General features: G+C 28.7%; 4 protein-coding genes and 1 long non-coding RNA gene across 11 annotated transcripts; 3 read left to right on the forward strand and 2 right to left on the reverse strand.

The window, feature by feature from the left end:
- Positions 1 to 2,327: 2,327 nt before the first annotated feature.
- LOC126920344 (uncharacterized) lies at positions 2,328 to 6,573 on the forward strand. Its single transcript, XM_050730561.1, has 7 exons — positions 2,328 to 2,687; positions 4,518 to 4,939; positions 5,154 to 5,382; positions 5,552 to 5,694; positions 5,777 to 5,906; positions 5,990 to 6,172; positions 6,275 to 6,573. Exons 2-7 carry the CDS (start codon positions 4,544 to 4,546, stop codon positions 6,439 to 6,441), a joined length of 1,248 nt encoding a protein of 415 aa, XP_050586518.1. The 5' UTR covers positions 2,328 to 2,687; positions 4,518 to 4,543; the 3' UTR covers positions 6,442 to 6,573.
- On the reverse strand, positions 6,210 to 14,490 carry LOC126920329 (mRNA export factor Gle1). Of its 6 annotated transcripts, none has more exons than XM_050730514.1 (9): positions 14,071 to 14,490; positions 11,849 to 11,970; positions 11,481 to 11,777; positions 8,459 to 8,893; positions 8,285 to 8,375; positions 7,887 to 8,174; positions 7,505 to 7,809; positions 7,047 to 7,425; positions 6,210 to 6,974 (listed from the first exon to the last, which is right to left on the reverse strand). In XM_050730514.1, the coding sequence occupies exons 2-9, from the start codon at positions 11,879 to 11,881 to the stop codon at positions 6,712 to 6,714; spliced, it is 2,091 nt and encodes a 696-aa protein (XP_050586471.1). In that variant the 5' UTR covers positions 11,882 to 11,970; positions 14,071 to 14,490; the 3' UTR covers positions 6,210 to 6,711. The 6 variants fall into 6 exon arrangements, with proteins under 6 accessions (XP_050586471.1, XP_050586470.1, XP_050586469.1 ...); XM_050730513.1 differs by lacking the exon at positions 14,071 to 14,490 and adding an exon at positions 12,146 to 12,388; XM_050730512.1 differs by lacking the exon at positions 14,071 to 14,490 and adding an exon at positions 12,136 to 12,388.
- LOC126920352 (uncharacterized) lies at positions 12,413 to 13,592 on the forward strand. Its single transcript, XR_007711944.1, has 3 exons — positions 12,413 to 12,657; positions 12,951 to 13,055; positions 13,359 to 13,592. It is a non-coding gene; the product is annotated as an uncharacterized LOC126920352 (long non-coding RNA).
- A 708-nt stretch (positions 14,491 to 15,198) lies between the features above and the next one.
- LOC126920340 (ubiquitin carboxyl-terminal hydrolase 30 homolog) lies at positions 15,199 to 18,480 on the reverse strand. The gene is made up of 6 exons (XM_050730554.1): positions 17,950 to 18,480; positions 17,711 to 17,869; positions 17,334 to 17,497; positions 16,733 to 17,143; positions 16,308 to 16,643; positions 15,199 to 16,232 (listed from the first exon to the last, which is right to left on the reverse strand). Exons 1-6 carry the CDS (start codon positions 18,047 to 18,049, stop codon positions 15,984 to 15,986), a joined length of 1,419 nt encoding a protein of 472 aa, XP_050586511.1. The 5' UTR covers positions 18,050 to 18,480; the 3' UTR covers positions 15,199 to 15,983.
- A 393-nt stretch (positions 18,481 to 18,873) lies between these two features.
- Positions 18,874 to 22,080, forward strand: LOC126920334 (protein deltex). 2 transcript variants are annotated; one of them, XM_050730542.1, is made up of 7 exons: positions 18,874 to 19,398; positions 19,828 to 20,020; positions 20,097 to 20,366; positions 20,450 to 20,738; positions 20,829 to 21,147; positions 21,240 to 21,595; positions 21,688 to 22,080. In XM_050730542.1, the coding sequence occupies exons 1-6, from the start codon at positions 19,229 to 19,231 to the stop codon at positions 21,592 to 21,594; spliced, it is 1,596 nt and encodes a 531-aa protein (XP_050586499.1). In that variant the 5' UTR covers positions 18,874 to 19,228; the 3' UTR covers position 21,595; positions 21,688 to 22,080. The 2 variants fall into 2 exon arrangements, with proteins under 2 accessions (XP_050586499.1, XP_050586498.1); XM_050730541.1 differs by having other exon boundaries at positions 21,240 to 22,080.
- The last annotated feature ends 104 nt before the right edge of the window (positions 22,081 to 22,184 follow it).

The following is a 22,184-nucleotide window of genomic DNA, read 5'->3' on the forward strand; positions in this document are numbered from 1 at the left end:
TGAAAATTTAACCATATATGACAAAAATGCATGTGCACATATAAAGTCTGAAACATTACGCTGTGATTGGTGAGAGGCAGAACTTTTCGTAGAACAGTCAAGTTAAAATATTAATCGTAAGGATCATAAGGAATATCAATATTTGTACTTTATACCATTATAACAAATTTCATGAGATTAACAAAATTATAAAATTATCTTCTTTCTCTTGCAGAATAATGCATCATCTTCGTATGGCCTAAGAAATGATAAAACGATCAAAATCGAAATTCCGAAGATGGACAAATCACAAATCACGAGCGGTGTGTCCGGATGAGGTCTCCATCGACCGTGATTTAATTTCATAAGGTCGGTGGGACTTTCGTCCGTTTGCAAGACTCGATGAGTACATCACGTATAAATTTCTAGTTCTTGTGTAAAATATCAATGACGATTCAACGATAATTTTGCATTATTTCAAAACATCCATCGGAAATCAAATTCAATGCGAATTATATACACGTGTATTATGTATATATGTATATGTATATGTATATTTGCAAGTTCATTAGCAATTACTCACTAGTTCACTAGTTTCGTATTAAATTGGATATAGGGTATTCAAGAGATTAAATAAACGAAGAAAAATTATATAAATCCATGTATATTCGATACTATCACCAGTTGGTTACAACACATAACAAATTGATTAGAAGTAAGTAAAGACTGCTCTTTTGTGACATTCTCGCATATACATATATACATATATGTGCAGAATATTTAAAACTGATTTGTCATAAGTATCGTAGCGTTATTCTATACCTCCGGATCGGCGAAGATCTGCGAAAGAAAGTAGCAGCGAACTTGACTTCGAGCTTAAAATTCAAAGTCGAATTATTTTATGGGCGATTCTGTAGAAAGATTAACTACCCTCCAATTTCAATGATTTTTGGATACATTGTAGAAATCGATATTTTGAATAACTTTTTCCTACATACAGAAGGGATGGATTCGCTTAGTCTTCAAGATATTTGCGAAAAACTGCTAGTACCACTACAGTGAATTATACCTATAGCGTATGGGTCAGTGTTGGTTGCCGCCACCGGCCTCTTATCTGCCGTTTATAAACTAGGATCGAACGAGTTTAAAGGCCTTTTGCACAATGTACATATGCGAGGCTGCAAAAGTCGGTTACAACTTTATAATTTATAACTCAATTAAACGTGAATATCATAATCATGAAAGTCATCATCGACCGATTCACCAACTTTTTCATCGTTTAAAGTCAATACGTAATCTTCGGGAGATCTGGAGTATACACGCGCAACAGCAGATGCTATTTTTCTCTGTACGTTACGAATAAAATGTGTCGAGAAATAATGGAACTTCTTCTCCAAAAGAACGATTGAATTGCGATCTATGGTTCCTTTGAGATTTTTGACCCTCATGATGCGTGAAAAACAATGCGGAGATGTAGAATAACGCTCTGATGCTCGTGACAAATCACTTCCGATCGCCCTGTACATACGTATATATGTATATATACTATCTTTCGATATATGTATTTAAATTCAATAAAGCATTTTCTGATATAAAATGCATTATCTCCTAGGTAGTTTATTTGGAAAATATTTGTATGTTGTATTAATGAACAATAAAAATATACAATGATTAGACTACAAATTATACATCTATAATATTGTGATTCCATCTAACATGAGTGTGAGAATTCAATTGCTTTTAAGCATTTTTCGAGCGTTAAATTATTAATTCCATTACTTCATTCTTCATTAGTACGTTTTTGGAGGTAAATTAATCATCTTCTGTTATAAGCAAGGCAAAGCACAACGTGAAATCGTATTATACATAGATTATGAATAAATATCGCATTACAGTGCAATATCTCTTTGAAAGAAACAAAAACGAAAATCATGTATCCAATAAAATGGAAAGCGTAAGAAAAAAATGTTAAACTATCACGATAAGCAATGAGTCTTACGAAAAATTAAGACGAATCTGAGAAAAAGTATTCCAAAAATAATCGCAGATGTTAAAAAATACTTAATCTTTTACGACTAATGGCTAAAATGATTAGCATTTATCCCTGCAAGAAAATGAATAAATTGAAACTTATCATTTTTTATTGAAAAATATTGTTAATCATATAATTTATAGAAAAATACTGTTTATTTTTTATATTATAATAAATATTACGTACCTTTTATAAATAGAAACAAATTAAATATACATACATGCGTATATTTGTTTTAAATAAAAAAATTATAGTTTAAAGAAAGTTAAACATTGAATTAAATTTGAGAAAACATACTGGTTGGTTTTTATCGTGAACTATTCTATCTAATACAACCATAGATCGTTTACGATACAACATGGATAAAAAGTTTGCAACAGAAATTCGCAAAGTGCGAAACTGTGCAATATCTTTGTTCTCCCATCGGTATCGCTGGAACCTGCACCAAAATGGCATCATTTCCTTGGAACACGCAGCCATCACGCGGCAACCGACTGAAGATTATCCACGAATGCATGACGTCCCTCGAACACTCGTCGCATGAACATAAACCATTCCAAGTATATAAGTAACATTCTCACTATTCTGTCATCGAACATTTCACAGTTTTCGTCTTGAACTATTCTCTCAATACAGTGTATTCCATTTAACTGATTTAATAGTAGCGCAAACGAGAGTAAGTTTCAATTAGTACATATACATATTTATATACCGTATAAGTAAATTTCTATCGAAATACAAAAAAATTTGATCAGTACCTACTATATTGAATCGAATTATTGAATCTTGTCGAGATTAATACGCGCATGCCCATCGATGTGTATTTTTACGATACAATCGGAGAGATAGTAATTCTATATAAAAGGAAATAAAAGATATTAATATAGACTGAAGTTTATTCGTATAACGTTTCATTTTCTATGAAATTATTTTCAAAACGATTCTAGAATCAATTTTCGTGCCAATTTTACAGTAATTGAAACCTTAAAAGTAACTAATCTTCTGTAACAAAAGACAGTTGCTTAACAATAATGAGGTGTAATACATATATATATATATATAAATATATATAAATATATATATATATATATAAATATATATATATATATATATAAACCTTAGTCCAAAAATTATATTTTTCAAAGGAATTTGATAAAAATTATGCTTTAGAGATTTACATAGAGTTTTATCTTGTCTGCGCTAATACTTCTGTTCATCACTGTATATAGTTCGCCACTTATACTTTTGAAATGTATGAAAATATCAGATACAATGTTGACAAACTGTTTCAATATATTATGTGTTGTATTATACGTACAATATAAATAAGCAGGAGGTGATACTTTATGTAAAAATACATACAAATTTTATTATCCAAGATTTTTTTAAACTTCTTTCGTTGTAAATTATCATAAATATATATATAATTAATTAATTATTATATTATATTATATATATATATATATAATATAAAACGAAATAGGAAAAATAAAATAATCCAATTATAAAATACATATATATATATATATTTTTTTTATTTTTCCTATTTCGTTTTAGTTCTCGTTTAAAATTACCGAAGAAATATTTATGATAATTCAAACAAGCTTCATGTGTACACTATTTACAAATCTAACATTATTGTAATTATTGCTTACAAGGGAAATATACAAATGTGTTCTTCTGACGAATTATATAAAAACAATTATCATGGAATTTCACCGCCTTATTTTATATCATAATTAAGAAAAAAAACTAATACCGATAAGATTACCGTACAAGTTAATTACAATACAGTAAAACGAAAAATGGACTTCTTAATTGTAAACATTATTTTATATGGCATATATTAATAATTTGTTAGCAATTTTTCTTCAGGAACCTTAACAAATTTATGTACATATTTTATAAATTTTCCCCTACGTGATCGTTATTAAAGGAGCACTAATACATATTTATTTATCAGGATTTATTGTTATGTTTATTATATTTATAACATCCACTATGTTTTTCTAACTTTGTTTTATATTTGATTCATATTGCTGATAATATACGTATACTTTTTTTTTAAATTATGCGTTATCGTAAAATATATATGAATCGGTCACACTAAAAATCATCTGTTCTTTAAAACAGAATAATTTTTTTTAAATTGGGCTAGACGATTTGATTTTTTTTTTTTTTTGAAATTAGGTGAATTAGTTTATTAAATGACATATAAAAACAATTTTTAAAAAATTATAATTGGTTAAAATCACAAAGAAAATAGTAAAAGTTGCCTTTTACAACTTTTTTATCTGAGCCTGTAATGAAAATTTTAAAAATACATTTTGTAGATTGATCTCAATTATATATATTCTGAAAGTTTCATCGAAGTCAACGTTGTTGTGAGCTACGCTAAATTCTCATTATTTTGTCATTTCTGTACTTTATTTCACTTTATTTCTTAATTCGTAATATTTTTGTTTATTTTGTGTTTTGAAGCTTTTTAAAAATTTCCTATTGCCAGATTAAAATATAAAATCATACGACAAAATGTTTCCTATGACAAAAGCATCGAAGGATAACTTACTTGAGAATGAAGTTCATTTGGAATCAAAAGATACTTCGATAATTATGAAAAAATCAATAAATATCGCAACCTTTTCTCATGAAAATTGTCAAATTACGAATGACAGTTATGAAATCAAAACAAAACAAAAAAATTTGGAAGAAAGTGAAAAACAAGAAAAAACGCAAATAGAAATTGGAAGTTCCAAAATTTCAAAATCAGAATACCAGCAAATGAAGCCTACAATCGCAGAATTAAAAAACATTGAATTCAGAGTGGAAGAACTTAAAACAGAAGACAACGAGTCAAAAAGTTTTAGTGATATTACTTTACATCAAAATGTTGCAGAATACAAAATGATTCCCATTGCCGATAAATTTGTAAGTTTCAATCATACATAATGCATAATACATAATAATTACTTATCATTTTACTAATAATTGCGGCATTTTCTTTTGGATGGTAAAAGACAATCTAAATTTAAGCCTTTATATAGATTTGTGTTTATCATATTTGTCAATATATACAGATCATATACAGATCTTATACGTACTAAGTCATTTAAGTAATCAAATACTGTTAACGTATTTTCAGAATTTTCAAAAACCCTCGAATGTTGCTGTTCCTCGAAAATGTCCTCCACTTTCTAGTCCGCTATTGAGTGAACGTTCACTTGTTTTAACAACGCATCTTGTACCTTCGCTACCAATTGGCTTATTCGAAGTGCTTGTAGAAGCAATCGAAGTTGCTACCGAAAAACCTGTAGTACTGTTGTACGAACCCAGAAATGACAGACCAGTTGCAAAAGAAATTGTGGATATTGGTATGCTATTATTATTATCTCAACCTAATTTTTATATGTAATAGTGTATAAGGACTTCTGTTAATTCTTTTCTTTCCTATCATTCTACCTACATAAATACGTATGTAATGCATGTGAAAACTGTTAAGTTGTAATTAATCAAATAATAGAGTAAATTCATATTTTTCAGCTATCTTATCAGCAAGTGCAGACTGGGAAGATGGTGAACTTTTACCTGTGAGTTTCTGTTTCGAACATCATCTTAATAAAGACAACTCATCGTGCATTTATGCTGATGTTGTTGTAGCTACAGACCGCGCGCTACACGTACAAGTAAATATCAAATTCAAATATACAATTATAGTTACAACTAAATAAAAGTATAAGTATATTGATTTGAGAAAGGTTTTTATAGGATATTACAGATCTTCGCGGTCACAGATGTTCTCTCCCAGATCGAAAGAAAAATAGTGGAGTAGCAGCATTGTTATTTAATTACTTATACACGAAAGGTGAAAGCCCAGCTTTTTTCGGCAACATGCTTGGTTCGTATATTACATTAAGAGCATGCTTTTTATTTTCAGTATACTATAAAAATGATTAAATGAATTATAAATTCAATTTTCAGATACTGATACACAGATTGCTGCTTTACAAATGGTTGCAGGAAAACAAGCAGAAGTTGGAATTTTAGAATCTCCTGTTATTAAATGCCACAAAGACACATTACCAGGAATCAATTCGCTTCATATTTTAACAAGTTTAGGACCTTTACCACCTTATCGCATCATGATAAAGAAAACACTTTCAGGTACAAAAGTTTTAGGCGTAAAAATATATAGGTCGTATTTCATTTATACTGTAATTCTTTTATGCAATGAATTATGATTTTTACTTTTCATTCTATTTGTAGACGTCCTCAAAAGAAAAATTACAACTTACTTACTAAATATAAATCAAGACAGAGAATGGATAGATAGATTCGCTCCTTTTGGGATTACTAGATTTGCCACAAATTTTGAAAAATTATACAACTTTGACGGTGTAAAATCTGTAGTTACAAGTGTACCATACTACTAAGATTATGTTATTCGTATTGTATTACTTCTAGGCATACGCATAATTATACATACATCACTTATTATTTTTACATTTTTTTGCATTCTTTTCTCACATATTGAAAGTTTAATAAATATGGCATTTGAATAATGATTTTTCATATGTACAAATTACTTTAAAATATTTTCGCGCGAGAAAATTCTTGCAATATCCGATAATGTTTTACGAGTATCGATAACAGTCAGAAATTTATAATTAGAAATTAAAGAAATTGATTCAGCGGTATTATCATCACCAAAAATTTGGAGGAAGTTGACCATCAGGAGGGGATATAGAACCTTTTGCTAAACTATTTCTCAAAAATTCTTCAAGTCGTACCAATGGACCACTGCCGATAGATCCTACATTTTTCATGCGTGGATAATATTCTTCCGACAATAAAATTAACAACTTATGGAATTGTTTTGGATAAGCAATCCATAATGTATTTCCAGCAACTTCAAGCATATCCAATAAGAAAGTTGCACAAAGATCTGATATTTCCTTTCGCGGTTCTGAAACAAAATTACAAAATATTACTAAGACTTCAATACAATTTTCTGTAACTTTCTAGATATCTATATTACCAAAATTTAAAACAGCAGCCAACCATCGCCATGCATTTTGGAGTCCATGTGGATTAGTTTTAGCAATTCCTTTCCTTTGAGTCGTGATAGTAATAGAAGCATACAGTCTCATTAAACCGGACATTCTTTTCAAAAATTTATCATGCTTTTCTATTGTGCCATCTTCAGCATATTTATAACCCATTAATTTATAATAATCATCATCCGATTGTCCTACCATTCTTGGCATAAAGATAGGAACCGTAAATGGACAAACATTGTAAAAATGTGATAAAAGTAAATCTCCGAAATCGGAATGATCGCTCCAAAGAGCTACGATTATAGCTGCGATGGGAAATGCCATCTTTGGTTTACTTGAAACAAGCGTCTCACCTTGATTCTATAAAAATGGATCATATATGAAATGTTATAATTTAAAATACTTGATACAAATATAAGATTTATATGAAATTACATACAACTAATTTTTTAGCTAGAATATTTTTACAAAAATCTGCCCCATATGGATGTTCATTAACATTTGGCCAAGATTTCCCCATAAGCAGAATATGTAATCTTTCATATTTATCTGTCAGATGTTGTTGATTAATGCCAGATATTGCATTTACAGGTATATTTATTGCTTTTTGACATTCAAATCTAAATTTTTTCGTATTTGGAGATTGTAAAAACTCATCAAATATTTTTACATAATTTTCTAAAAATTTTTTATTATTCACATATATTTCTAACAATTCTTTATCGACATATTTATACAAATGATCTGTAAATAAAATGGTATGTATTTATCACTAATTTATTAAGAACATAAACTACAATTATGGCACAAACTTATTTTACCTTTATCTGATTCGGTCGTTGATACATTTCCTTCTACATTAACAATTAGAGATGTTTCTTGTGAAATATTTGTAGAAACCACGTTCTCTGTTTGCATATTTCCCTTTTTTTCTTCGTCTTCATATTTTTGTACTTCGTTATCAGTATTTGTTTGTTCTGAAATAATTGGCTCGTGAACTGTTTGACTGTTGCTAAATGCCTGTTGTGAATCTGACAATTGTGTCGTATGAGAATGTGTTGTATTTTCTGCTCCAGTTGAATTTACCTCACACCGAACATTTATTTTATCTAAGGTGTATAAAAAAACAATATATAAAATACATAATATGAACAATAAAGAACTGTGTGTTTGCACAAAATCTAACAAGAAAAGACATAATATATAGTACAAAACTTACCTATTTCTGATTTAAATATACTTAACATTTCATCAATTTGTTGAACCAGTTTTACCATAATATTCAAATCGGCGGGTGTTATTTCACCTATCTATGAATAAAACACATATACATATATATTTTTGTATTTTTCGTATACTATATTTAATAAAGTTTTATTGTTTTACTTTTTACCTTAACTTTTTCATCTATAAACTTCAATTGGAGGTGCAACTCTTCTAATTTTGTATCATAAGAAGATAATAGTATGGCAAAAGAATTTTTGTCTTTACAATTTTCAGAAAGTGCTATGACATCATGATGTTCCATTGCATATTTCTTAAAATCATTATTTTTTTGGTTGTATATATTTCTTAAAATCATTATTTCTTTGATCAATTCTTCTTTCTTTTTCATTTCTTTTCTGTATTCTTCAACTTCTTTCTGTCGTTCATGTCTTTTACGTATTTCTTCCTGTTCTGCCATTCTTTCTTCTGCTAGTATATATGCATAGTTCTCCTTACTTTTGCGTTCACGTTCTTTAGCCATATGTGAACGTGATATTGCCATACGTTTCTGTATAACTTTCCCATTTTCTTTCATATGTTGCCAATGACGTGCAATTTCTTTCTAAAAAAATCACATTTTTTATGATTTTATACGTTTGTTATTTATAGAACAATTTATATTACTACTTTATACATATATATCTTTTCATAGATTAATTTTTAAAAATTTTATTTGCCTAGCAAAAGTTTTCAATTTTCATCAAACATCATTATTTTGACTATTAGCAGATGTGTATATAAAAGTTGTGAACAAACTTTGGAACCATGTAATATTCATCAAAACTGGTCTTAATAAACATGAGTTCAAAAACAATTAGTTTCCGAGTTGCAAGATATTTATACACTTATGCAAGTGTATAAAAGTATAGTGTGTAGTAAACCAGTTGCTTTGTTAAATGAGTTGATACAACAAATTGAAAACTGCTGCTAAGAGATAAATGAAATGCCAGAGATCTCTCAATGTGTGATATGCTTCTATGCGAAAACATGCCTGAGTGTATATTAAATTGAGCTGTAAAGATAATGTCTTATTGAAAAAACCACTTTGTAACAGAAATTGATGATTAAAACCGTTTTGCTTGTTTTGACGAGTACTATATGCTTCTAAAGTTTGTCCTCATCTATTATATACATCCCATATATTTTTTGTTTCCATAGCACATTTTCATTAAGTATATTTTGTAGAATCTTCGCACAGTTGAAAAAGGATAATTACTCACATAATTGTCCATAATATTCATTTACAAAATATTGCTTTTCAAAAATTCCATAGGAAACAAAGGTAATTATTTAGAAGTTTACTCTGTTCACTGATTTTGATAATTTTTGAATATGTTGTCGGAGGCATGATTCTGAACAACTTTTTCCTATACATGTAATCACTGTTTGAACTTAGTTTCCGAGATGTTTGCAAAAAACAAAAGGACAATGAATCCTGCATATATATGTGTATCTGTGACACAGTCACAAGCATAGTTGACATATTCACCACTTGACAATCTGTTTGCATTCATTAGTTATTACATGGATCTCATTATCTTTGTATCATACTTTACGAATCTAAATAAACAGCTTTTATAAAAACCTCGTTCACAATTGCATATGTGAAGCTGTAAGAAATGTCTTCAAAAATTTTACCTCAGCATAGATCTCTGTTATTATCTTTTAAGTAATCTATCACTACTTTAGCAAAGATTGCCGGTCAAAGGGTTAGAAAATGTAACTCAACACTAATACATCGATGATATTTACTTGTAATTGAGTTATAACAGACATTTCTTGCAACCTCACATATGCAGCTGAGCATCCATTTAAAGGAACCATGCAATATATCCATGCTCGTCCAACCCTCGTTTATATATATAGAGTTTTTATATATAGTGTTATATATAGTGTTCCGTTTAACTGAAAATAAAATATTTCATGAGGGAATAAAGTTATAAAAAAAAATCTTGCAAAACTTAACGTATGTAATTTAACATATAATATATAACGATAAAACGTATCAATTTACCATATGAAAGACAAAGACAATGTAAACATAAGAATACTGCTTCGCATCTTTCCGTGTCTTTCCTATGTTAAATTTGATAAATTGAAGTCAAAATATCTGCTAAACTAATAATTCTTCATTGATACTTTTAATTAATATTTTTTTACAAAAAATGCGGTGATGGATCGATTAATACATTAAAAAATATATAGTTCTATTTACAAAAATGAAGTTGACCATAAAATTTCCCCCACAACCTGTCAAAATATAATTTGCACCTTATCCCTTTGCGGACTACCACCACATATACGTTCTGCGTTACGCGTTCTGCGTAAACCATCAATTTGGCCGAGGATCTCATATAAGAGTTTGACGAAAACAACTGATAGAGCCAAAAGATTCATATATGGGTCCCACGTAAACATGTCGCTATGGTCGAGAAACTCATATATCTCATATATGCGTATATATAAAAGACTCATATGTGTGTCATTTTACTTATTCTGTGGAGAATCTGTGTACATACATATGTCTAGAATTTAACATCTTAGAATGCTATGAACGAAAATCGCGTCTAAACAGGAATGTGCGCTGGCAATTTTATATGACTATCGCGGCAACAGCTCGGTCCCACGGTACGGTTAACTTAAAACTGTTCCGTCCGCAAAGGGATATGATATCCATTTGAACCAAACAACTTTTGTTACATCTTTAATCTCTCGTGATATATTCTAGCGTTTCCACTTACATAAAACACCCTGTATATTATAAATAAAAGGTAAGAGTTAGGTCTAAATTAGATTGTATCCGGCCGCTGCCATAAGGCGACCAGCAACCAAACTAACGCATACGCTGCTATGGATACACAGTTATAGGCAGAATTCATTATTGTGGTACCAACAGTTTTTTTTTCAAATATGTAGGTTAGAAACTAGAGCCGAGCGGTGGTTTTACACATAGGAAAAAGTTGTTCACAGTCATGCCCCTGACAACATATTCAGAAATCATTGAAATTGATGAGAGAAACAAACTTCTAAATAATTAAATGAAACAAAATAATATCTATTGATTAAGCTACATGTTGCATGCAAATTATATTATATAGAAGTTATATTTCTTTGAAAGTACAATAAAAATAAAAATATATCTGTATTACCTGAACTTCTTCTTTTCTTTGATATTCGCTTTCTAAGAGAATCTTTTTAACTGAGAAGGTAATACCACTTTGCATATAGATTTTATGCTGTGGGTAGACAGATTTTTGTGGAATTGTAATATTACAAGAATTCCGTTCATTTTCTATATTTTCTGATCTTTCACTTTCACTTTCATTCACTATTGAATCGGGACCAATTGTAATTTTATCCACTTCACCTGATATACGAGAAGCTTTTTGCAAAGCAGATACTTTAAGACAAGCAAAATCAGAAGCGATATTCTCCATATTTTGCACCTGCCAAAAAATCAAAATATAATATTACTAAATTGTAAAAGTTTATAATATTATTATTTAGTTATACTCACAATTTTGTCTTTAGTGCTTACAAAATGAGGCATCTCTGCATTTACGTTACAAAAAATAAAATATGAAGTAATAAATCTCAAAAGATCGGATATTTACAAAAGGTTGCAGGTGCAAGTATAACCTATAAATTTATACTCGATTAAATTTATTCCATATACAAACATGTATACGTACTATTACAAAGTATACTAATATAGCATTATATACTAACACCATAACAAAGTTTATATCAACATTATTTTAGAATATTAACATCTTGCATCTTAGTAAAAACGTAGCAACATACCACTACACACCATTTACTCTTCAATCATACCAAACACTGTACGCCAAAAGTGATAAACTTAAGCTAGCAAAAGCAAAAGCAAGTGACATCAGTTCGCATGTTCGCATGTTCGCATCACTCGCATGCACTGATATATATTCTATGAATACGCAAGCGAATTTTCACACGAATTCTCGTACGCCGAGCACGATGTCGAGTTGATCACGGCTATATTGGACTTTGGTACATAGCGCCACCACAGGTTAACCGGTGTATTTTATTCCCCTTTCCCACTGATATCAATTCTCACTATTAGAGACGAGTAGAGAAACAGAGAGAACTAAAGAAGATTGTCAGAACATTACAAAAGTTTACTAGTGCGCAGCGCTCACTATTTTATTACTTGTCAAGTTGTCACTCACTAAGGGACATGCGATATATCAGTGTGAAATAAGCTTTGTGTGAAATGTATTGTTCTGTATTCTCTATTATTGTACGAGTGTTTTATACAAGAGAAAGTTTACTGCTTAGTTCTAACTCGGGGTAAATATGTAATTTACGATAATTTGAGCAACAACTAAACCAATGCGATATTGAACAAGTACACAACCTTTATTCAATTTACAATAGCCTTGATATTTTCTGTTTTAATTTGCATATAATTATGTCTAGATTTCCACGAGATAAAGCATTGTGATTACCATTATAAATAGTGGGTCAAATTAATAGGTCTGGAAGGATAGAAACTGAGCAATAGCAGTTTTATGTGTTCTGCTCATTTCCCTAAAAACAGTTTTGTAGTGTACTGCAATAATATGAAACCTGATTGTTTTCAGATAATAATGAACATGTTTCTGCATCTTCAACAATAGAAAAAATTCCCTAACCTGAATATTTTGCCATAAAATGCAATGACTCTCCTATAAATATCAAGGAAATACGTAAGTTGAAAGAAGTTTCAATTATACTTCATATTTACTTTACTTTCACGCAATCCTATAGATATATCTTTCTATCTGAATGTACTATTATGAAAAACAGAGTTTTATGGGAGATAGAAAGATATATCCATAGGATTGTGTGAAAGTAATTTGAATGTAATCTGAATGTACTATTATGAAAAACAGAGTTTTATGGGAGATATTAATGAGTAATCCTACTGAGCATGACTATGTAATATAAAATGTTAATATTTAAGGATTAAAATCTTTATATATAATATTGAACATTATTTCTTATTGCAGTTGATAAGTATTGGTCCCCATATAATATACCAAAGAGTACAAATCCAAGAAAGAAGTAACAATCCAAAACTGTGTATGAGATAATTTTCCTTGTCTATAACAATAAGAACACTCCACAACATACAAAAAAGAGTTTAGCCAATCTCAAAAGAAAACTGCTCTCAACAACAAAAGAAAATAAGACATTAAAACAATGAGTTGCATGCTTGAAAGAAAGTAGACATTACAATTGTTCAACTGCATGTAGAGAAACAGAAACAATAGTAACTACAGCTGACTTAGAACTATGTGGATTTCTAAGAGAAGAGTGCAAATGAAATTGTATCAAAATTAAGGTTAGCTATGTATATATAAATTTTATTATTTCATTACATATATATTATTTATTTATTATTAATATAAATATTACTATTTTTTTAATTTGCCTGCGAACTACATGTAAATTAATTGCTCACATCAGTGATGTATTAATTCTATTTCATTGTACATAAAATATTTCTACATTGCTATATTTAATTCTACATTGTACTTCATATATTAGAATAACATTGTATTGATCCTGTTCAATTGTATGTAAAATATATCAATTCTATTCTACATATTTCTATTCTTCATATAGTAATATATTGTGAATTATAAAAAAAACTAATAAATCTATTTGACTGAATTTAATTTAATTTAATGCTTCTCTTGAAATGTAAGAAATACATACCTATATCTTCTTTATCCATAAGAATAAAACAAACGACAAAAATGTTTGCAAATATTTTAAATTCACCTTTCCCTTTTTGTGAACTTCATTAATCATTATTTCATATATTCATATTTTTTCATATTAAACTTGTGTATTTATTTTACTAACACTATTATTTTAGTCTATATACATTCGACTTTTTTAACCTCGCGCAATTTTTTCGTAAGACATCGACGGCGCTGGCATATAAAGTCTTTTTCAATTTGCCTCAGTATATAGTTACACGTGCACTAAGGAGAGAGAGAAACAGACAGATGCAACTAGACCCGGACTATATTTATATAATGGCGTCAAACAACAAATTCTAACTTCTCGATTGGAGCACCTTGCTGCGGACAAATCGACCAACACTACCAGGTCACAAAGAGTCTCACTCTACTACGAAAGTTTGCACACCTGTAATCTACGACCGAAACCGTGCCCATGCTGCATGTCGCTGTGTCAATATGTCATAACGCCATACTTTAACAATACATAACAGATCGATTCTCTTCATACTTATTTAACTTTACTCAACTCTTTAGCATTTCATCTTTATTCGTATTATAGCGAATCAAAAATTCATGTATATACTTATCGTACAAAGTACTATATAATTATTTACATACATATATGTATAGAATTTTTCTATATGAAAATTTTATTAGGCAAAGTTAAAATATTTTTAAAATAGTAATAGTGCACTACATGGTACAGTAGTTGCTCTGGGTGTAAGGGTATTTGAAAAATTTCAGAATTATCTGCAATTCTAAAAATTGAACTACATATTTTTATTTATACAATCGATCAATGCGTTTTTAAATCTCTAGACAAAAATATTAAATTATTGGGTGAGAAAACGATTAATTTGAAAGCTATTTGAACTTCAATTTTGCAAGACTATTTTTTCTATTTTTTTATGAAATTGAAATCTAAATATTTAAGATTTAGTATCTTTTATTGCTTTATCTTCAACCATATAATAAAAGTTTATATTTTAAAATAAATTTAAAATAAAATAAATATAATCACTCACTGTGGTGGATATTATTGTAATTTTTTTATTTAATCTTGTGAGAAATAAAGAATGTTATTAATAAACAAGTGTTAATGTAACATTGCAATTTAATTATTATAAAAACATAATTGTACTTTTATTTAACAGTACATTAGAGTTAGGTATAATACAAAGGTTTGAGTTAAATGATACAAGGGTATGAAAATTATCACTGTTCAAGTTATTGAAAATCTCAACTTATTACTTTTTCATTGCACGAAAATGTATTTCATTTAAAGTACATATCCAGAATTAAACTTTCAAACTTCAGATGTATAAAATAATAGTTTATATATAAAAACGATTAATTAATTTGGCACAATTTGATTTTGTTTCGCTATTACAATGCAATTTATCAAGCAAGTAATGCAATCCTCTATAAACTATAACTATAATATTCTACATACACAATATTCTATGATACTACCCTTAAATGGCGACTATTTTGTTTTGTTGTACATAAATTATTAGTAGGTATAATATTTAAAAATTTGTTTAAAATTTTGCACTATTTCATTCAATTAGAAAATCATGTCAAAATTATAAGCCAAAAAATATTTTTTTGTTTTGTTTTTTATGTACCATTGTATGAAAATAAAGTGATACAGAAAACATGAAATCTATTAAATAAAAAATTCACATAAATATAAATATTTGTTCTCTTTGTTTAACGAATAATTTGAAGCAATTTAAACTGTTTTGCAATAGGAACATAAAAGCTACTATTAGACACATTCAGTCTCTTAAATTCCATTATAATCATTACATCATTTCAATAGATTGAGTCATCATTTCTAAACTTCCTGCGGTTACTAAAATTGATTACTAACTATTCTTATATGCTATTAATACGCTCGTAAAAGAGAAGATATGGTGTGGCACATAAAACTTCAATCAAGGATATGCTCTCAACTACATTATCCGAAGTATACAACCACTGATTGGCTTTATTTCCTCGTCTATAACAAACAAAATGTCCAGAATCAACAGGTCCGCGATGTTCTACAATTGCACGCAATTGATACTTATGTTTATCTTGTAGTGTTGTTCGATTCGTAAGTAACATTGTTGCTTCAGGATCACCCTATCAATTCATATTTCATATTAAATTTGTGACTAGCAAACATATATATTTGATACATTATATTGTATATCATACCCGTGCGTTTCGCTTTTTTGTTTCTATAAAAGTATAAGGATCTAAAGTTAGTACTTCAGGAAATTTGACTGGATCATCTCTCTTAATTGGTATTCCTGAAGAGCTCCATGTGGTTCTTGATATATGTAAACATAAACATTTAGGGAGTTTGCCTAGAGTTAAGGTTTTAGTAGCTAAACAACGCATTCCGCATCCGTCACATGAAACGTCTTGGACAATTTCACTGGTTACAAAACGCGTTAATAATTCTTCCAATGTGTGATATGATTTAATATGTGGACCCAAAGGAGGCAAAGGTAAAGAAACTGTTTCAAGTTTGTCATAATGTACTGCAGACTACAAAAGATATTCTTATTTGTTTTTTTTTATAATTTAGTATGTTGTATTAAAGTAAAGTAAAATTCTAATTAAAATAAAAGACTAACCTTCCATTTACAGCAACTGCATTGTAATTGACTAGTTAATAAGCCAGAAAATGGATGTACTACTATCGATATTGGTGGAGCAATAGAAAATGACATAGTACATAAGGAGTTCCACGGTTTAAAGGATTCTTTATTTTCCTCAACTCCAACATTTTTTGAAAGTAGTTCTGAAGACCTAGCAAGGATTATACCTGGCTTATTATATGCCATAGGAATACTTGATATGGATGTCGTCGAAGATATTACATGATTGTTGCAATTTCTATCAAAACCATTTGGAATGTTAGGACTTTTGTTAGCTGATACAATATCATTACAAGATACACTTCTAAATGATAAAGGATCACCCAATTTCTTTGTATCTGATATCATTATTGTACTTTGTGGTAAAGCATCAGACAAACAACCTTTCTGAAATCATTTGTTGTAGATATATTTAACTTGTTATTTAGTCTTTTTACTTTAAAGATTTAAAAATATGTCATATAAATTTGAAAGTTTTCTCAAACTACTTAATATATTATGTAGTATACCAAACAATAATGCATTTTAAACGATTCAATATAACTTTAGTTTGATAACTTTTAGTTTGTAAGCATACCCTATTTCCATGTTGAATTTCTGCTTGTAACGCACTGAGAACTACATGAAATAGCTCATGTACATCCTGATGACCAGGTGCAAATTTCCATTGACTACCAAGTGAAGAAATTATTTCAATTGGTGTTACATCACCATATAAATCTTCCGTATATCCATTGATTTCTAATAAAAAAAAATTTATATTACACATTCCATAATAATATATATATATATATTATTTATAGTATTTGAATTAATAAATCTTTAAATTTAGTAAATTGAATTTAATGAATTAAAAATTCTTACTATAATTTATTTTTTAATAAAATATCAGTCATCATTTTTATAGTAAAGAATTAATAAAATTAAGGACATTTTGTTAAATTAGCAACATACTTTCAAAAACAGATAATGAAGTCGAAATGAAATTAACTTTCGCATTTGTTTCATATTGTTTCTTTAACCATCCAATAAAAATTGGACAAGCCGCCAAAGCTTGCAAAAGTGAATTCAAGAAGCAAGTGTATCCTAAATTATTGATTCCAATAACTGTTCCTAAAAGGATACATAAATTATAACATATAATATCTTTCTCCTGGACAATTGTAAGAAATTAAATATATTTCGCACTATACCTTTTTTTCGAGGTTTAGGAGATGGACCCCATATAACAAATGCTGCAATGGCTATTGCGAATCCTACACTGGCAAATACAGCAACTTTTTCTACATCCATATTCTTCGAATGTTCGTTGAAATTAGAAATTTCTTGAAAAACTGCAAAAGCTAACCTACACGTTACTTCAGAGAACAAACATATCCATTAACACATATGCATATCTTTCTTAAGTTATTAATCTTTTGTAATACGAATAATTAATTTCTCAGTATTTTCATAGTTCGTTTAAAGTTTATTACAGCAAGTTATAAGTTGCATTTACGAAAATAATTTTAATCATACTTTGAACCTTTACACAATAATAATACAAAGAAATATGATTCATTTATTATATACAAGTTTATATGTTACTCTCGATTGTATTGATTTGAAATTAATGTCTTCTTCATAAAAAATCACAGTTTTATAAATCATAAACGATATAATTGTATACACACGATGCTCTGACCAAACATTCATTTGACATCATGAATACACGTAATACATATACATGCAAGTAGATATAGATTTTTATGGAGACTATATAAATGTTAACAATAAAAATTTTTGCTAGATTTATAAAAGTAATATTGTATAATAGTTAATAAAGTATTATTATAAGATATCATTAAAGATAAATGGGACAATAAATAATAAAACAGAAAACAAATAATTATATTATATGTATATATATATGTATATATATATATATATATGTATAAATGTTTTAAACTATTATGATGACTTTAATTAAAAATAGTGAGATATATGATTCAAAGTATCCTAAACCAACTTTTATAACATTTACATAAATTTAAGTAACAAGAATTTTTAAATACGATTATTCAAAGTCGATCATCGATATTGCGATTATTCGATGCTTAAAATTGCGCGTACTTCAGGCGAAGTTATTCGCTTTATATTCGTTATTCATTAATCGTTAATTTATTGCAAACAAGATAATATGAAATATGGAGTAGAATTTATTTTATATAATTCTTTCAGTAGATAAATCGTTATTCATTATTAAATTCATTATTAAAGTTCATTTGTATATTTTGATATTGTAATTTAGATTACAATATGAATGGTGTGATATACATGAATTTATTTGTATGTACATATACGTTGACGCGTGTGTTTGTGTAGTGAGATAAATTAGGCTGAATGCAAAAAAATTGAAAATGTTTTCACGTTTTGACTGCGCAAATATGTGTTGCGCGTGCATGTGAAATTCTTAAGTAAATTTTTAAGAAAATGAACGCCCAGGCGCAAGAACATGGTCATGCTGTTGTTGTGTGGGAATGGGAAAATCGTCACGGACGTTGGAGACCTTATAGTCCTGCGGTGTCGCAACATCTTGAGAGAGCACATTGTAAAAAATTAACTCGGGTCTTCCTGAATGATGCAGATCCTAGTTTGGATAGGTTTGAATTTAATATATGTAACCAAAGATTCCGATATACCTAAGTCCGCTTGAAAGCTTTCTTATTTTTCTACAAATATAAATAAAACATGTTTACGTCAAAGATTGTTTCAGGGAAAGTTATAAAAAAAAAAGTATAAAGCATAAAAGAAATATAATTTCATTTAGTTTTATATTTCAGGATACTGATAATTGATAATGGTAACATAAATAACTTAACATTATAATTATTCCTATGACTATTATTGAAACTAAAAAAGAACTAAGTTAGAAACATTTTATACTTAAGTTTATATAATATTATAATTTTAGATATATATATAGTTTTGAATATCAATGTATACATATAATAAATTTTTATCTTTACTTATATACAGAAAAAAACATTTATTTATATACAAAAAAAATATATTTCTATTGCTTTAAATAGGTATTATATAAATTTAAAAACTAAAACACAATGTAGTGAGGATGGAAATGAAACGCATAATATTAGAAGAAAATTTTATCTTCCAAGTTCACCAGCTGGTAAAGGGGCTAAATGGGAGTGGGCTGGTGACACAGATGATTGGCATACATATGATATGGAAGTGCAATGCTTGATAGAAGAAGCATGGGCAAGAGTAAATAAGAACATTATGAAGAAAAATAAAGATTATAAATTAATCACAATTATAAAAATTTTATTTTTTTTTTTAGGGTGATAAAACTATTGATGTGTCTAAGACTTATTTAGGTTTTCCTTATATCATAAATTTTTGTAATTTGACTCAAGTTCGTTGTTGCACTGGATATGTAAGATCGATACGACGTATTCAGCAAGCACCTTATCCTTTAGTCAAAGTTGCTTTAGAAGAATTACAAGCTATTTCTGAAATAAAAGCGACATCTGCAATTGTTAAAAATTTAACTACAAAAATCACACATAAAAAGTCATCTGCTGGAAATACAAAAAAGAACAATAAAAAGGTACGAAAGAGCACCTGTTACTAATATTATAAATATGATAATATAATATCATTATATGATGATAATTTTACATATATTATTAGAGCAAAAGTGGAGATACCGGTCCATCAAACATAGCTCGTGTTATTTTGAGTAATTTTAATATATTTAGTAATAAACATGGAGTAGAAAATAATAATTCAATTACAAGTATCGAATCTGGACAAAAAAGAAAAACTTGGGATAGTGCATTGGATGTAGATTCTAGTAGTACAAAAAGTGGACGAAGGCCAAGCGTTGATACAGTTTCTACATATTTGAGTCATGAAAATCCAATAGATTTGTTGGACAGCAGTGTAGGAAGTGATGACGCTTTCAAAGATGCCATTTTGAGTAATTTATCATACTTCCTTTAATTTACTTTCATCCTTATCATACTTTCTCATAGTTTTATATAACACTACATGAATTTACTTTGTTCAGGTGTAGATACTGAATCTGATGTTATTTCCCAATATGTGAAAGTAGTAGAAAGTGATAATTGCGACTCTTGTCCTGTCTGTCTGGGTACGCCAGAACCACTAACAGTAGAGTTAACTCGCTGTAAACATAGATTACATTTAGCATGTTTGAATGCAATGCTTAGTTGTCAACAACCTCCTATGTATATACAGTGCCCTGTTTGTCGTTTAATTTATGGTGAAAAAAGAGGAAATCAACCTCCTGGAACTATGAATTGGACAAGAATACTCCGAGCACTGCCTGGTTTCCCAAATACAAATACAATTCAGATAACCTATGAGTAAGTAGATTAGGAACTTTGTCCAGTAATTACAGATCACCCCAATATATTTGAGAAATAACTATTTCATTTAAATAAATGCTCAATTTCAGCATCCCATCAGGAATTCAAGGAAATGAACATCCCAATCCTGGTCAAGCTTATTACGCTGTAGGCTTTCCACGTATATGTTACCTTCCAGACAATAATTTAGGTCGTAGAGTTTTAAGATTGCTACAAATTGCATTTGAACGAAAACTTATATTTACAATCGGACGATCGATAACTACTGGAAGAGAAGATGTAGTAACATGGAATGAAATTCATCATAAGACTGAACTGGGACCATCAACAACTGGTCATGGTTACCCTGATAAAAGTTACCTTGAAAGAACATTAGCTGAACTAGCAGCTCAGGGCGTAACAGATGGGCAATCATCACCTACATTGTACCAGGAATTACAATGAAGTAATAACTTCTACTTAATACATTATATGAGATCAAATTTTACAAGTAATATTAAATATTCAGTAGACTTATAATTTAATATAATGCCGTAGATTCCGCACTGTGTGTTCAGTTAATGTCACTTTTTTTAAAGTAATCAAACGATGCAAAGGTAATAGTATTAAAAATTTATAACTTATCCAAAGCCAATTTTAGTTTCTTATGTGTAACATAATTGTGATGCACATACACTGCGCAACGCGACAGACAATTACGTTATATTCATATTTTTAAGTTTACTTGCTAGTTTATTTCTGTTTCATGTAATGATTCAAAAAAGTAGTAAATATTTATATATAAACATTAGTTTTTCTGTAATGTATTAGAGAAAAGAAATTATACGGATATATGAATATAAATCTCTATAAGAGATAAGTATATTAAAATACGAATATACGGTTCATATGTATTCTAAAATAAGAAAAATACATATATTTTATATGGAATTGAATTGTGTAAAATTATATATTTATAAAAATTTCGTGACCTTTATAATTATATATTCTTATAATTTACCGTTATTCAATTTTAAATTCCTATATGTTAACAT

The sequence above is a fragment of the Bombus affinis genome, chromosome 9, assembly GCF_024516045.1.
Source record: "Bombus affinis isolate iyBomAffi1 chromosome 9, iyBomAffi1.2, whole genome shotgun sequence".
Lineage (NCBI taxonomy): Eukaryota > Metazoa > Arthropoda > Insecta > Hymenoptera > Apidae > Bombus > Bombus affinis.

Bases quoted from the DNA above. Each gene is read 5' to 3' on its own strand.
- LOC126920340 (XM_050730554.1), bottom strand. From the start codon at position 18,049: ATGGATGTAGAAAAAGTTGCTGTATTTGCCAGTGTAGGATTCGCAATA. The intron at 17,870-17,949 runs GTATAGTGCGAA...GTATCCTTTTAG, and splicing joins TCCTAAACCTCGAAAAAAAG to GAACAGTTATTGGAATCAAT. The intron at 17,144-17,333 runs GTATGCTTACAA...AAATGATTTCAG, and splicing joins AAATTCAACATGGAAATAGG to AAAGGTTGTTTGTCTGATGC.
- LOC126920334 (XM_050730541.1), top strand. From the start codon at position 19,229: ATGAACGCCCAGGCGCAAGAACATGGTCATGCTGTTGTTGTGTGGGAA. The intron at 19,399-19,827 runs GTTTGAATTTAA...TGCTTTAAATAG, and splicing joins GCAGATCCTAGTTTGGATAG to GTATTATATAAATTTAAAAA. The intron at 20,367-20,449 runs GTACGAAAGAGC...ATATATTATTAG, and splicing joins CAAAAAAGAACAATAAAAAG to AGCAAAAGTGGAGATACCGG.
- LOC126920344 (XM_050730561.1), top strand. From the start codon at position 4,544: ATGTTTCCTATGACAAAAGCATCGAAGGATAACTTACTTGAGAATGAA. The intron at 4,940-5,153 runs GTAAGTTTCAAT...ACGTATTTTCAG, and splicing joins TTCCCATTGCCGATAAATTT to AATTTTCAAAAACCCTCGAA. The intron at 6,173-6,274 runs GTACAAAAGTTT...TTCTATTTGTAG, and splicing joins GATAAAGAAAACACTTTCAG to ACGTCCTCAAAAGAAAAATT.
- LOC126920329 (XM_050730514.1), bottom strand. From the start codon at position 11,881: ATGCCTCATTTTGTAAGCACTAAAGACAAAATT. The intron at 8,376-8,458 runs GTAAAAAGTAAA...TTTTATTCATAG, and splicing joins TTATAGATGAAAAAGTTAAG to ATAGGTGAAATAACACCCGC. The intron at 7,810-7,886 runs GTAAAATAAGTT...TTTTATTTACAG, and splicing joins AACGACCGAATCAGATAAAG to ATCATTTGTATAAATATGTC.